The 16,785-nt window shown below is 42.7% G+C and overlaps 1 protein-coding gene across 1 annotated transcript in view; it reads left to right on the forward strand.

The window, feature by feature from the left end:
* The window catches only part of Acsl5 (acyl-CoA synthetase long chain family member 5), a 45,666-nt gene that overhangs the window by 14,859 nt on the left and 14,022 nt on the right, over positions 1–16,785 (forward strand). Inside the window, exons 2-11 of the mRNA XM_036189121.1 lie at positions 1,351–1,535; positions 4,836–4,944; positions 11,062–11,126; positions 11,236–11,337; positions 12,770–12,869; positions 13,743–13,921; positions 14,643–14,675; positions 14,759–14,810; positions 15,569–15,642; positions 16,445–16,522. Coding sequence (XP_036045014.1) covers positions 1,380–1,535; positions 4,836–4,944; positions 11,062–11,126; positions 11,236–11,337; positions 12,770–12,869; positions 13,743–13,921; positions 14,643–14,675; positions 14,759–14,810; positions 15,569–15,642; positions 16,445–16,522 — 948 coding nt within the window. The 5' untranslated portion in view covers positions 1,351–1,379. The remainder of the gene's footprint in view (positions 1–1,350; positions 1,536–4,835; positions 4,945–11,061; positions 11,127–11,235; positions 11,338–12,769; positions 12,870–13,742; positions 13,922–14,642; positions 14,676–14,758; positions 14,811–15,568; positions 15,643–16,444; positions 16,523–16,785) is intronic.

The following is a 16,785-nucleotide window of genomic DNA, read 5'->3' on the forward strand; positions in this document are numbered from 1 at the left end:
AGGTTCCAGGTGCCAAATAATGGCAGCTGCCTTGAAACACTCTAAGGGTAGCTGAGATCCTGGCCTGATAAAACTTTTTCTTGGGCTTGTTTTGCCCCTTTGATTTTGAGTAGGATCAGTTTGGCCTGGACTCTGAGATGCTGCTCTGTCGCGCGTTGCAATCAAGTTTGAAGAATGCAGATCTGGGACTTCATTTGCTGTGATCTGTAAGGCCCCAGATATTTGGTTCTTGAGTCCTGAGCCTAGAAATGATAAGAAAACAACAAGGTACATGTTTATAGCTCTTCCTAGAGAAGGGACAATGGAAACCGTGAGTGGACTTGGAAAAGTCACTGCACCCTTAGAAGCGTCTATGTTGTTGTCTGTGGAATGGTTCTCCATGGCATTGGTGTCCACCTTGACTCATTGCCGGGCATGGTCAGTACTCATCAGCTACCATGAGCCTAACCAAGTCCAAAAGTTAGGCGGGGACAGACATCCCTTATAGGGGTGCTCGTAGGGCCTTCCCCCAAGTTAGTTCTTCCTGTAGAATAGCTGGGAGCAGACTGTGGCTGGAAATGCTATGGAAAGCTAGTGGGGAGGAAGCTTGGTCCACTTCAGTGCCTTTAAGAGCCTTTCCTGGCCCAAACCCTTATTTGTCCATTGTGTGTACATTCTTAACAGCCTTTCTCTGTACTTCAAATATTTGTCTCAGGGCAAAATGGTTCCTCTGCGCATCTAAGATGGGGTAGTGGGGATAGTGGACATAGGAGGTTGTACCACTGTTAATCTTAGTGACCTGCTTGGTGCTCCAAAACAGAAAGCAACAGGCAGAGCATATCTGTCCGGCAGGAAATGTCTTTCGTGTACAATGATTGATTTGTGAAACCTGTGACGTCACCTCTGCAGAGGTCCCTTCTGTTTAGTTTATGCCAAGGGAAGTCCAGACGGAAGAGCTGAACTCTGCCTGAGCAGGGGAAGCTGTCTGGCGCAGTCTGCCCTCTACTAGCATATACTGGGTGCCAAGGCAGCCTTCTGGGCTCTGTGGGCCACAAATGAAGAGGCAGTTGGTTCTCACAGTTGGGAAATGATTAACTTGTCTTCTTTGATTCTTTCTGCCTTGTGTGAGGACGGTCAAGTGGCCAGGGTGGAGAACGCTTCCATTATTTTCGACATTGCTAAGGTAAACAGTGCAAGAAATTCTAGAGAGGCCCAGCTCTGTTTGGAGAGCATCATGAGTGTGTGTGTGTGTGAGTGTGTGTGTGTGTGTGTGTGTGTGTGTGTGTGTGTATACATGTGAGCACCTCTGTAAACAGAGTAAAAAAAAATGCCCACTTCCTCTAACTTTTTCTTTCTCTCTCTTTTTTTAAGGTCTTAATTTCCTGTTGGTATTCACGAAGATGCTTTTCATTTTTAACTTCTTGTTCTCCCCACTCCCGACCCCGGCCCTGATCTGCCTTCTGACGTTTGGAACGGCCATCTTCCTGTGGCTGATCAACAGGCCACAGCCAGTCTTACCACTCATTGACTTGGACAACCAGTCTGTGGGGATTGAGGTAATGTTCCCAGCATTCTCAGTCCATCAGCTTGACTGAACACAATTCAAAACCTGGGGGAACATAGGAACGGAAAAGATGTGGGAAAGTGAGCTTTCACTCTCCAAATGTAAATTTCTTCCTCTAGCAAATTTCCCTTGAAACAAAATAAAACCGGTACTGGAGCCTTAGGCGACAGTGGTTGAGATCACAGTTTGCAAACTACTCTCTTGTCTTTGCAGATGGAAAGCTGAGGATAGTGCTCAAATCTTTAAGTGTTTATAAGGGCAGCTTATATGTGTTCTATGGAGCCTAGGATATTTATTGTCTAGCTGTTTGGAGAGACACTTTGCCAGGAGACCAGCTTCCTGGGAACATCTAGTGTTTGAGAATGGTAGAGAGGTGGTTTTGTTGAGTTCTATGTTTCAGTTAGTTAATATTCATCAACACTGATGGAAGTGGACCCAGGCTCATTCCTCTGTCTTTCAGACCGAGGCTTGGCTCCCTCTTGACCTCTGAGAGACAGTTCCAAGGACGGCCTCCCTACCTCTTCTTTCTTCACCCTCCATGAGTGGCTCCGTCCATTTTTGTCCTATTCCTTCCCGTGGCCAGTTGGCCCCCGGCTCTCTCACAGTCTGCCTTCACCTGCTCCATTTATAACTCCTCCTCCTTCAGACTTCCTTTCAACTATATTGAATCCCTCCATCTTCTGCAGTGAAGCTCCACCCTTCAGTGAAACACCTCCTAACGCCCGGGGAAGTCATCCTCAGTCATCCAGGTTCCTTCCTCTCTTCTTAGTATGATTATTTTGCATCTCTTGATTCCCTACAGCAAGGAAACCTCTGTAAAGGCAAAGGCATTAAATCATGTGGGCTTCATAGACCATATTGTGTCTGTTATAGCCACTTAATGCTGTTAGGGAGTGAAAGCACCGGTAACGTGGGAATAAATGAGCAGCAGTGTGTTCAATAAAACTTTATTCATAAAAACAAAGGCAAGCCAGATTCAGACAGTTATCTGCCAACTCTGAGAAGACATCTGCTTTTGCTAGTGAAATACTCAGTGGATAAAGACTCTTGCTCTACAGGCTGGTGACCTGAGCTCAATCCCCAGAACCCGTGAAAAGATGGAAGGAGAGAACGAATTTCACAGAGCTGTCTTCTACACCCCCCATAATGTGTGCCATGGAATGCACATCTAGACATTATACCAAGAAAATACATACATACACATACATGTACTCACATGGGCACACTCACAAATACATATACTCACATGAACAAGCACATATACATCTAAAATATAATGTGACCATACTACAACTTTGAGGTTTAAGACATTGACTGAGGGGCTGCTGACATGCTCAGTGGGTAAAGGTGTTTATCTCTGAGTTCAATCCCCTGGGACCTGAATTAAAAGAAAAGAAAGAAAAGAGGTAAAAAGGAAGGAGGGAGCTGAGAGCGGAAGCTGTGTGGCTGCAGTTCCCATAAGAAAGCAGGAGACAGCTGGAGAGGACGAGCGGGCGGGGAGCGAGGCGGTAAGTGTCCGTGGTAGATACCCAGAAGGATGTGCAGCAGGCCAGAGCTCGGAGACGTGGTGCGTGCCCCGGCTGGTGCCTTGGAAGGGTGTGGAAGGATCCAGGGGCTGGAGAGACACTCATGGTCTAGACAAAGGGAGGGATTGTCGGAGCGTGTGGAGGGGAGAAGTAGCTGAGAAGACATGCCCTAGAATTTGGGGTCAGATTCTATGGAAGGCAGGAGCCAGCAGAAACAAATGACCTCAGGGGGGTCAGATCAGCAGCAGAGAGGCCAGGTTCCTTGAAAGGGAGCTCATATATGCCAGTCCCAGGTTTCAGCATTAGATAAATAAAAAAGAGAGAAAGAAAGAAAAAGGAGGACATGACTGCTCCTAGGTGTGGAGGAAGAGGAGCTTTAGTGTAGACAAAAGGGAGAGCAGGGCCAGAAGCAGGGACATCTGGGAGAGTCCAGAGTGAATGTGACCCTGAGCCAGCCCCATGAGGAGAGGGGAGATCCAGAACAAGAGGCCAGGGGGTAAAGGGTGGACAAAAAGGGCTGGGTAACCAAAATGGCTGGATTATATAGGGAAGGACAGCCCAGCTCCTTGGCTGGAGAAGTTTAGAGTAGGGGCTAGGTTATGATAGCCATACCCTTAACACTTAAAGACTGAGGGATGCTGGGAGAACCTGGCAGCTAGGTATGCTTTGTTAAATGTTAAATAGGCCTACCTCATTCGTTTGTCCCAGGTTTGAGGCCTAGCTGAGCCCACATGGGGTAGAAAGTGACAATCAACTCCAAGTTGCTTTCTGAACTCCACAAGTGTGCTATGGTACACATGCCAACATATATACACATGCATGCAATGTATAAATAAAAAAATGTTTTAATTGTCTGAGCATGGAAGAAGGAGGGGCTCATGGGGGCTGTGCCTCACCTCCCCTTCAGGAACTGTCAATTGTTGGAAGCTGCTGGATATATAGGAACTTTTAGTACTCAGTGATGTAGCCACTGGCAAATTTCCTACAATCCACTGGATTGTTCTTCACTCATACTCATGTGGACTCTGTCAGTCCCAAGGAAACTCCAATTTCCCAACTCCAAAAGGCAATCCTGGACTATAATAGACAAAAAGCTAGCGTTCCTCAGGAACTTGTGAAGCCAGTTCCCCTGAGGACTCACTTTCACTTATCGCTGGCAGAAGGGACAGATGGCTATCTGTGACACCCAGTAGCATACCGGTGGCCTCCATGCTGGCCTCTAGGCTCCCTCACTGTCCTAAAAGTAGCAGTTGCACACTTTAAAGTGCATGTTAGTGTCTTTGTCCTTCTTACCTTCTCATGACTCCCCCTCCTACTCCTTCTCCTTACAACCCTGCTTATTTTGATATGTTCTCTCTGTCTCTCTCCCTCTCTCTATAACCACCCCCCTCATGACCTGGCTCAGTCTGCTGGCCATGTTCATCTACTACTTTTTCTCTCTGCTCTGGACTCTTCCGGATGCCTCTGGCTGTCCTCTCTCTCATCTACAATAAAAACTTTCCCCTTAACCATACCATGGGGCAGCCATGTTGTCGGTTTGTATAGATCCCAAGCCCCTATAAAAGTGGGAGGGGGTTGTTGGGAGGAGGAGAAGAGGTTGTAGTGAGAAGGGACAGAGAGGGTGAAGGGGCAAGTGTGATCAGATCAAATCACATACATGTATGAAAATAGCGTCCCCATGACTTCAGATATGATATCTGTCCATAAAGTTTTGGAGAGAATAAAGAGCAACTCAGACTTTGCCTAAACTTGGTCTTGTGTCCTAGGGAGGAGCCCGGAGGGGTGCTTTCCAGAAGAACAACGATCTAATCCTTCATTACTTCTCAGACGCCAAGACAGTGTATGAAATTTTCCAAAGAGGACTTGCTGTGTCTGGTAAGCCTGGGTATCTGGCCTTGTCTGTAAGAAGCCCAGCTGGCTTTGGTTCACCCTGGTCCTCCCTGTTTGTCTTCTAAGCCTCCAGCCATGTGTAGGCTGTGGCCCACAGAGGTCCACAGTGCACACAGAGGCATGAGCCACCACATCAGGGTGAGGGCCACTGGAAAGGGTGCAGAGCTCAGTTCTTCCACACCAGGTTTCCACGCACTCTGCTTTCTACATCTGCACCCAACACAGGAAGAAACTTCCCTGCCCAGGCTTGGACCACACCTGCAGATGCAGGTCTTTTGAGGAGCTCACTACACATTGTATTTAAGAACTTTTTTTCATAATGTATTTCCTAGCAGTAACTACATGTAAACAACCTGAGCCAGGATTAACCACTGAGACTTAAAAATGTTCTCAGCTCTTTCGTGACTTCTGCCTCATGCTTTTGGTCCTGTCATCATGTTCAATATCACATAAAGCAGTTATCTCTGGGTCTTGGGGGGGAAAACACCAAATTGGCTTTGTTAAGTTAATTTGGATACTTATTGTCTCATTCTGTTGAGCCCAGTGCTAGGCACCCGCGTTTCCTTTCCGAACTGCCTGTCTTATAGCTCGCTCGCTCTCTTCTCATGAGCAGTATTTTGCCTGGTATCAGTTTGCCTGTGTGGCAGTTATCTTTCCCTCCCTTTCCATTATCCATGACCAAGTCAGTAGCCAACCCCCAAGATGAACTAACTATGCAGCAGCTACTGCACACACATTATCTACACAACCAGCTAATTCTAGCTAATTACTGTTACTCTCCATCTTCAAGATTAGGAAATGGAGACTCCAGGGCTCAAAGACATTCACAAGGTCAAAGAAGTAGAAAAGGTTGGGGTTGATACTTAAGCTTATGTCTGTTAGGTTGTTGTCTGTAGATTGGTCAATATTCTAACAAAAATGGTTACTCCTCCATAGGAAAGATTTATTTTATTTTTTAGCCCTTTAAAAATTATTCACTTATTTTTAATTTTCATTGTGTGTATTCATTTTTCATGATACTGTTGCATAAGGACACTTTCATCTTAGTCTACAATGTATGGTAGTACATCCCCATTCTCCCTAGAATAGAGTACAGAGATCAGTTCCTCACAAAAGTAAAAATAAAACTACAACATGACTCAGCTACGGCATTTCTGAGTATTTACCCAAAGGACTCCACGTCAGCACATCACAGAGACTCCTTCCTGCCAATACTTACTGCAGTACCATCACAATAGCTAAGGTATGGAACCAACCTAGGCGTCCAAGAATAGAAGAATGGATTAAGGAAATGTGGTATACATACATACATGTGTGTGTGTGTGTGTGTGTGTGTGTGTGTGTGTGTGTGTGTGTGTGTGAATATGTATACACAGACACATACAATATGCAATTTTTTCTTTGCATATTTTTTATTCAAGGTAAGATAGTAAATTTCTAAAATGACTTTAGATATTATTCAAAATGTAGACTTGGCATATTTTCTTTTTTTTCTTCTGTTTTTTTTTTTTTTTATTGAGAGAGAGAGGGAGAGAGACAGATAGACAGACAGAGACAGAGACTGCGTGGAGGGAAGAGAGACTTGGCATATTTTCAATGAGTGGTATATTGACATGAACATGAGTATGTTATACCAACTTTCCATAAAGAAATAATTTGTGTGAGAAGAATACAAAAGTATGCTCACAGGTGAATTCTTAAATATTATTTTATGAAATATAAGTTACTAAGATGAGCATTTCCTTCTGCCAAAGATCTGAGTGCAAAAGACATTCTGCCTGGTAAGTACTGAAATATTTATGGAAAAGATATATGTGTCAATTCAAATTTATTGTGTGTAATGATGAGGATAGAAAGTCAATAAAACAATAATAAAAAGTTAAACTGAGAATTGAAACATAATATTGCACTTGTGTAGTAGCTAATGTTAACTTGATATAAGCTGGAGTTATCTGAGATGAGAGAACCTCATTTGAGAAAGTGCCTTTGTAAGACTGGGCTGTAGGCAAGCCTGTAGGACATTTTCTTAATTAGTGATAGGGGAGGGCCCAGTTCATGATGGGTGCTGCCACTTCTGGGCTGATGGTCCTGGGTTCTATAAGAAAGCAGGCTGAGCAAGCCAGGGGAAGCAAGCTAGTAAGCAGCTCCCCTCTATGGCCTCTGCATCAGCTCCTGCCTCCAGGATCCTCCCCCCCCCCCCCCCCGCCCCATTTGAATTCCTGTCCTGACTTCCCTCAGTGATGGACTGTTGTTACCTGGAAATGTAAGTGACAGAAGCCCCTTCATCTCCGGTTGCTTTTGGTCATGGTGTTTCATCACAGCAATAGAAACCCTGACTAAAGCAACTTGCTAAACTTGTTTGCTTGTTTTCACCCTATCTTTCCTTTTTTGCTCTGTGTATATGTGCAAGAGTATATATAGCCAGGCGGTTGTGGCGCACGCCTTTAATCCCAGCACTCAGGAAGCAGAGCCAGGCAGATCTCTGTGAGTTTGAGGCCAGCCTGGGCTACAGAGGGAGATCCAGGACAGGCACCAAAACTACATAGAGAAACCCTGTCTCGGGAAAAAACAAACCAAAACAAAACAAAAAGCAAAACAAAAAAAGAGTATATATAGATAAGCACATATGACCCACTGTTTACATAACGACATACCTATTAATTTGACTTTAAACTTAGAGCAGATTTCATGCTATGGATTTTTTTTTTTCTTTTCTGTTTTTTCGAGACAGGGTCTCTCTGTGTAGCTTTGCGCCTTTCCTGGAACTCACTCTATAGACCAGGCTGGCCTTGAACTCACAGAGATCTGCCTGCCTCTGCCTCCCAAGTGCTGGGATTAAAGGCATGCGCCACCAATGCCCAGCTTCATGCTATGAATTTTAAAGTGCAAATCAGATGCACAATGCACTGTACAAATACCAAACAATATAATTTTTTCAGCCTTAGAAAAGAATGAAGTTGTGTTGTCTTCAGGAAAATGAATGCACCTGGAAATAATCATATTAAGTGAATCAAATCAGTCTCAGGAAGCAAATATCATATTTTTCCTAGCTGTGGTTCCTAGATTTTGTAGATATAAAGTCATGTACATATATACAAAAGGTTTATTCTAAGGAAATTTTCTGTCTCCACAAGAGCCTGTGCTCACACTTCTGGGTCTAAATCAGCATTTGTTTGGATTCCATGCAGACAACAAAAAATAAATCAAACATTAAAGGCTTAACTTCTCTGGGGACTTCAGAGAGTATATGGTTAAAACCAAACTGCCTTTGTGATTTTCTGTCTTCAGAAGTCCTGTTAAGCGACTGAACTATGTGCTGTTCTTCACCTGGAAACAAGTCATTCTGCACTTTATATGACTGAACCTTTCATTCGGGACCTTTTGGAAATTTTAAATTAGAGTTCAAGTGGTAGGGCCAATAGAGCATATTATGCAAGCAGGCTATGGACTGGCATGGCCACTGTCATAGAAGAAAATAGCATTTCTGGTGCTATCTGGGGTTGAATGTATCGGTCAGTCCTTTAAATTTCCAGACTCATCTGGGAATGTTGGTTAACATGTGTACTCCATGGTTCAAGCTTTTCTCTATTGAATCAGAATTCCAGAAAATGAGACCTAATGGTTCTTAGGAAGAATTAAAAAGAGGAGTTCTGGAGTTTCTGCATGCAGTTTAAACTCTGCTTAGCTTTGGGTCTCCACCTGGCTGGGATGTTGTTCTCAGCTGTACTTTTTGAAGTTTGCCACCTCAGAACTCAACCAAGTCAAGTCGAGTAAGTTAAACAAGGAGGTCAGGAGTTTGCCAGCAAAAGCTGACAGGCACAGAATTTAATGAGACTTGAGCTGTTGCCCCTTGGGGCTAATTATTTGACTTGCTCCTTAGCTAAGGGCCTCTGCTATCAGTTTTATTAATCAGGAAGTAATGAGAAGGTGTGGGAGAGTCCCCTCCACATGCATGGACTCTCCTTATTAGGTGAGCTTCAAGTTGGCTAAGTCCTTCGTACCTCTTAGTCCAGTGGGAATGACAATAGTCATGAAGACCAAGTGTTAATGTGGCTGCAATGTCATATACAGTCAGTCAATAGTAGCTGTCATTAGTGACCAGTATCAGGACCAAGGATCTCATTGGTGGGTACAGAGACACCGCCCCTGGGGATCAGCAGCTGCGGTCAATGGACTTGTCAGGACTTGCTACACTCCAGAAATATTTTGGCTTGAGATTTTTTTCTCCCAAAGCTGTTTTGGCACGAAGGGAAGTGATAGTGTGTCCCTCAGTCTCCTCATTCTCTTTCGTATCTCCCTGACCAAAACTGCTGTCTCTTTCCTGCTTTCCTTCCCATCTTCCTTCATCACTCGATTGAGAAGTTCACAAATCTGCCCTTCAATTCTCAGTGATGATTCCCTGGGCAAGACCTGAATTATTCTCAGCGATCTGGCTGAGTCCCTGGACTGTCACTCATTTATTTCTATTTATTTTGGTGGTGCTGAGGATTGAACCCAGGGCCTTGTACATGCCAAGCCCATGTTCTAACAGTTGGCCATATCTCCAGAATCTCCCAGACTTGTTCTGATTTTAAGGCAGGCCAAGTGGTTCAGATACTTATATTATAAATTTATATTGTAAGTTTATATTTATATTATTAAATTCTCTTAGTGTCCAATGTAAGGCACAAATTTCAGAAATATTGAAGGCAAGCATGTGTTCTTACAGGTCTGTGTGAGACTCCCTGCCTTAGAAGACACTCTCAGATAAACAAGTAAAGTACATGAACAGCTGGTTCATGAGAATAGATCAAAATATAAAAATATTTGGAAAGATCCAGTTTCATTATCTGTTAAAGCAGATGAAAGTAACAACTTTTCAGATCTACAAGGCCCCCAAATCCATTTTAAACAGCATGATTTACATCTATAAGAGAATGGTAAAACCCAGCTGGTTGGACAGAAGTAAATGTTTACAACAGTTCTGCCAAGTAGCACAGAGCTGGCCAACCGAAGTCCTAACCCTTCCTACCCAGTTTGCTTTCTATTGCTGTGATCCAACCACCACCACCACCACCACCACAACAACAACAACAAACCAACCATGATCAAAAGTAACTTGGGAAGAAAAGGGGTGGTTTGGCTTACACTTCCTTTTTGTAGTTGCTTAAGTCAGGGCAGGAACTCAAACAGAAGCAAAGGTAAGAATGATGGAGGGGTGCTGCTTACCTGCTTGAGTTTTAATACAACCCAGGCCCACCTGCCTAGGGATGGCACCAGCCACAGTGGGCGGGGCCCTCCCACATCAATCATTAATCAAGAAAATGTCCCCAAACTTGCCCATGGGCCAATCTGATGGAGGCAATTTCTCAGTTGAGGTTCTTTCTTCTCAGATGACTCTAGCTTGTATCAAATTGACAAGAAAACCAACCAACTCTTTTTATTTCATACTAAGGAACAGTATTTAAGGGAGTATTCTAAACTGAAATGATAAATTTGACAATACTTACCATAGCATTATTTAGAGGGACTGAGGAACTTGTAACTGTTATATTCTATATAACCACAATGAAAGTCATCAGATGGCTGTAGAAAAAAAATAGCATGGAAAAGTTCATACCAAATTGAAGGAGGAAGCACAGAACCAAAATTCTCTGTTTATTACAAATATGTTGATGACCACAGCTGTGTAAAACCATGTATAAGAACAATGGAAGGAAATGGTATTAGTAATGGTATAATAAGGACCATGATTCTCATATTTTGATTTGTTTGTCATTAATATTTTTATTATAGAGATGCTCAATTTTTCTCTCTCTCATTTAATAAGGCTGTTTGTGTCTATTTGTGCAGCTTAGTCTGTTTATGTTATGTGGGCTAGTCCATACAGGTGGCCTGAATGCCTATCTTCTTATGGAAGCCACGGAATCAGTATGAACTAACCTGCCTTGTAATAGTTCCTAAATGTTTGCCCTTAATTTTCCTGGACACCAGAGAAATTCAGATTCTTGTTAGATCTATCCTTTGTGTCTTTGCCTCTTCTGGGTGGTCTTTTTTCTTGTCTGGTCCAAACAAACAATTTGCCTCTAGAACTGATTTGCTTTGAATTGTTGTATGTTTTAGACAATGGCCCTTGCTTGGGATACAGAAAGCCAAACCTGCCCTACAGATGGATATCCTACAAACAGGCAAGTTGAGCTCATGCTTTAGGAAAATGCTTTTGCTGGTATGCCATGAGCTGCTTGGTCTCTTTTTGATTTTGGCTTTTTCTTTCTGACCCCTTATTCTCTCTCCTAGGTGTCTGATCGAGCAGAGTACCTGGGTTCCTGTCTTTTGCATAAAGGGTACAAGCCATCACAGGACCAGTTTGTTGGCATCTTTGCTCAAAATAGGCCAGAGGTACCATGTTGACGCTAAGTGAAATTATATCCCCCAATACAGCATTCTGACATTTGCTGGTGACTTACCAAAGCTATTTACAGATTCCATATTATTCTTCTAGTCAGAGAGTGGGGCTTCACAGCCACCTTAAATCTCTGCTGAATGTCTGCTGCTTTAGTCTGAGTAGTTGGACTTGTATTTCCTACTTCTGTGCAGAACATGTTAAGTCAGTCTGAGTTTTAGATGTGGAAAAAAAAAGACAGTATGAGAGATGACTAAGTAAAATCCTGAAGTTGTTGAAGAATGGGATAGGTTAGTGTTGGAACTAGAATTTATGCTTTGTACTTGGCCTGGTAAACCAAGGAATCTGTGAGTATTGAATATGGCCATCACTATCTTTGCACAGTGAGCTAGAAACAGATGTTGTACACCAAGATGGTTGTAAATAATTTTCCCAAGTTACAGTAAGATCATTAGCCCCAGGAAGAGATTTTTTTTTTTGAGGGGGCCCATGCATTTGTTAGGGTCAGTTGCTTTAGTTAGTTCTTTAAATTAGTCCTGAAAACTGCTGTGTACCCCAGTTTGGGAGCTTCAGTAAGAACATGTGACCTTACTCTAATCTGGGAACTTAACAACAAACCTGGTCTATCAGTCTTCCAGGGCTGCCATAGTGAAGCATGAGATTAAGGTACCTGCAGCTGACTTATTCCTAATACATCTCCCATTGATGTACAGGTGGCTATCTTCTCATTATGTTCTCATGCTGTCTTTTCTCTGTGCACATGCATCCTTGGGGTATCTTCTTTATCTCTGGATTATGACCACATTCTTATGTCTGTATTTAACTTCATAGTCATACTGATGGTTAGGGTTTCAGCATGAATTTGGGTACAGAGAGTAGGGACACAGATCAGTCTTAAGACCTAGATTGCCATTTAAGGGCAGTGGTTAGAAGGTAATGGTGCTCTTTGTGCCACCCTCTTCATGCTAGTAAGTGTGTGGACACAGTGGCCTGCTTTCTCTTTGTTCATTTCCACTGTATTTAGGTGAATTTTTACCTCCATGTTCATAATCCAATACTAGCAGTCCTTTGAAGTTCTGCCCAATTTCCCTAGCTGCTGGAGCAGTCCCAGATAATCTTGACTCCCCACTCTTGAAAATGATCTCTGTCTCCCATAGTCTCCCTAATGCTTTTCACATCTCTAATGGGTGGAGTGGCTACTCTCTTCTTTGTATGCTGGTCTACCTCAGTTTGGTAGTTATTTCTGTGCATACCTTAGCTCATTTATTTAAATATCCCTTATAGCAGGGTCAGTGATAGCCCTTATGGTCATTCCTAAAGTTTTTTTTTAAACATTAACATATCAAATAAGTATTTGTTAGTTGAATGTCTGAATCATTGTTCTTCAAAGTCATCTTCTAGGTCTTAACTTAAACTTTTTCTCTGCAGTGGGTCATCTCTGAGTTGGCCTGTTACACATATTCCATGGTAGCTGTCCCCCTCTATGACACTTTGGGAGCAGAAGCCATCATATATGTTATCAACAAGGGTAAAACTTTGTTATTACATTATAACTTTATTCTTTCTTAATGTGGAGTAATTCTTCAGTTTAGTTTTTTCTTTCTCTTTTCTTATTTTTTCTGATATTGTAGTACTTAGAATATCATGTACATGGAAACTACAAAAATTCATATGAGACGAAGGTGTGCTCAGATAAGAGGTTCAGCAAAATTATTTAAGATGGTAAGGGTAGTAACATGTCTAGAGACAAGACACGGACTACGAGTCTGCACACAATAGGCTTGCTCAAGTCACAGTACAGCTACAGAGTTTCCTTCCCATCCTTTGAAAGCTTAAGTCAGTATATCTAAGCACTGTGCACCAATATTCACGTGAATATATAGAGGAAAGCTGCCACTGTTAGAAAAACAAGTCCAGGTTCAACTGGCAAGCAGTACCCCTTTCACATATCTAAGGGAGTATTTTAAGTCTTTGCATTGAGACTGAGCAGAGAAAATGATGACATTTAGAATCATAAAGCATTTGTCTATTAAACATTCCATCTGCACTCCGCTTCCTCATGGGTTATCTGCTCTGCAAAGCACACCAGCAGAACAGAAAGCGTTTGAATGAGTTTTCTTAAACAAAAGGATTTGCATAGTTCTAGAAACTAAAATGTGTCAGCAACATTAAAAGGGTGGGGCTTGTATTTCAGTTAAACTCATTTTTTTTCTTTTTCTTTTCCTTTTTCATAATTAATAGAGTATTTTGGCTTGAACTCTATAAATCTCATTTGCAGATGTAATCTCATTCAGGGACCTACTGGGTTTGACTTTTAAAAATCTGCCCCCACCCCCTTTGCAAAGTAGTCATATATTTAGCAGAGTAGGTTGGTGACCTCTGGCTTGGTTTTTGTTTTCAGCTGATATCCCCGTAGTCATCTGTGATACACCCCAAAAAGCAACAATGCTAATAGAAAATGTGGAGAAGGGCCTTACACCAGGCCTGAAGACAGTCATCCTCATGGACCCCTTTGATGATGACCTCAGGAAAAGAGGAGAGAAGTGTGGAGTTGAGGTGCTATCCCTGTCTGATGCTGAGGTAGGAGTCACAAACAGCTTGCAGCTTATCATTATGAGCAGCTTGCAAGGCATCTACACAAAAGCATACGGGATGTTGTTGTCCAGGGGTGGCATACACTACATAAATCAGACTTAGAAGCTTGAAGAACAATCTTTTCAAGATGACTATAAAACTCATGACAGAGGTGGACACATTTCCTTGGCTAGCTGTATACACTTCTGAGCAGAGAATGTATGGATAGAGAGAACTCAAGGATGATTATCTATCTGGCCCCTGATGCAGGTTGCCTGGTTCACATTCTAGTCCTTCATCTGTTAGGAGCACATCTCTCCCTCGCTATATAAACCAAGTATTAAAATGGTGCTAATCTCACAGACATGTTGGCAAGAGTTAAATGAATTAGTGTGTGTGAATTATTCAGTAAAGTGATTGGCATAGTGTAAATCCTGGCATGTTAGCTATTTATATCATCCTAGAAAGATTTAATAATGGTCTTAGAAGACTAGATCCTAAGAGAATGATGAGAAGTTTGGACATTTGAGCTTGCCTTGTTTAGATTAACATTCTTGAGAAACTTTCTACTTTTCTCTGGTGCTTCCATTATACATCAACACTGGCTTATGGACCCAATCCAGGTTGGAAATTGGGAAGTTGGGAACAGGGAAAGACAGAGCTGAGTTTTCTTAAGTGTGTCTGTCCTCAACAACTCTTTCTTCTTCTTGATTTCCGGTGCATGTAGAATCTAGGCAAAGAGAACTTCAAGAAGCCTGTGGTAAGTGTTCTTCCTGAATCTGAGTTTTACAGTAGTCCACTCTGAGCTTATGGCAGACTAACACCCTTGTGCTTCTCCTCCAGCCTCCAAACCCAGAAAACCTAAGTGTCATCTGCTTCACTAGTGGGACTACAGGTCAGTGCCATGAGACCTTGACAGAGCTCCCAGGGAACTGAAAACAAGGTTCAAGTCCCTGGAGCATACTCTGCCACTAGCCCTGTCCCTGGGTGCCTATACTGAGGCATTTATGAATGGACTCCCAGATAGAAAAACAGAAGCTTAAGAAATAGAGTCCATTGAATACACATGGCTATATTCACTTGCTATGGATTTCGGGAGTCTTAAAGATGATGTCAAAATGTCAACTTTTCCCTCTAGCCTTCCACTATTCAATTTAGACATATTAGTGGAATGGCTTTATAGAACACACCACTGAGACGGTTTCATTCAGCCAGGGTTACTCAGTGATGGTTCTCCACAGATGGCTGTGTCCTTGCTCAACAACATTTAGTAGAAGATTTAATTGTATTTATTGTGGTCCATTCCAATATGCCTGGTTTATAAAGGTTATTAACAGCATTGTAAGGTGATCTTCAGTATAAAGTCTTAAACATGTGAACAGCACAAGAAGGGTTTATTTGTGATTTTCTTTTTGACTATTGCCATCTGAGATTGTAGCTGTGCTATATGAGGAAGAGGTCAATAATGCAGGAAGTGTAGGGTTTCCAGGGCCGTGGATCACCCCTATGCAGAGGCATATGTATCCACAGACAGCTACAGCAAGGGGGACTGTGTCTCTAGAACAGAACCAAACGGAATTTAGCTTCTTTCAAAGCCAAAGCTTACCAGTTAGCACACTAAGGATCTTTCTCTTCGCCCCCTATTTCCTACAGGTGACCCCAAAGGAGCTATGATAACTCATCAAAATGTTGTTTCAAATATGGCTGCTTTTCTCAGATTGCTGGAGGTCAGTGGTCAGTCAAAAGTGAGGCCCTCACTAAAGTGTGAATCAGCTATAAGATTTGTAATTATGGAATTTAGATGGAGCAGAGGGAGGAAAATATAGGTAAAAATCTGTACTATTTTTCTCATTACTGTGACAAAATACCCAACAGAAGACACTCAAGGGTGGAAGGGCTGATTTTGACTTCATGTTTGTGGAGTTACAGTCCAGCATGGGGAGAAGGCATGTTGCCAGGCAGCCTCATTTGTGAGGCATGCACATTTGGGATTCTTCATATCTTGGTGGACCAAGAACCAGTAGATAGGGAGTGAGACCCTAAGTAATCTACTTCCTGCAGTGAGGCTCCACCTCCTAAAAGATCTACAATCTTAGGAAACAGTAGTACCATCTGAGGATCAAGTGTTTAAACACATGAGCTTACAGGGCCTTTTGCATGTGAACCACAGCAGTACCCAAGTATGGAAAACATGGTCTTCATGACTACATGTCAGGCCTCAGTCTTTTAGGATCCCTGCAAGTCCCTGTATTCCATATAGTTCAAAGCAATTAATGGTTACAGAACATATCGGGTTGTGGGATACACTGAGTACACAGGGAGGTGTTTATGTGCTATGGATTTTAAGACTCTTAAAGATGATGCCAAAATGTCAACTTTTCCCCTACCCTACCACTCTCTCAATTAGATGAGACGGTTTCAGTCAGCCAGGCTTACTCAGAGAAGAGAGAGAATGGTGGTTTTAAAATCTCTGTTGGAAGAGAAATGTAACATGGATCCACTCTTGTTTCCTTGCTCCCTCATCTACAGCCTATCTTCCATCCCACCCCTGAGGATGTGAGCATATCCTACCTTCCCTTGGCTCATATGTTTGAGAGGGTTGTTCAGGTGAGTGTCCTGTGTGTCTAGCAGGTAGGAAAAGAGGTTTCTGACTTGTGGGTCCCATGTTTATTCAAAAGCCAGAGATGCAGTACAGGCCTAGTCCTTTCTCTAGTGAATCAAGTACAGGCATGCCATTGGATCCTACATCCTAATCATGGTAGCGCCCTGACTTACTGAGGTCCTTCATATAGTAACTCTGCATGCCTCAGGAGGTTAATACTTGCTCCTGACTTTACAGGGTGCATACTGTCTATCTTTTCTTAATCCTG

The sequence above is a fragment of the Onychomys torridus genome, chromosome 1 (genome assembly GCF_903995425.1).
Source record: "Onychomys torridus chromosome 1, mOncTor1.1, whole genome shotgun sequence".
NCBI classification, from domain to species: Eukaryota; Metazoa; Chordata; class Mammalia; order Rodentia; family Cricetidae; genus Onychomys; species Onychomys torridus.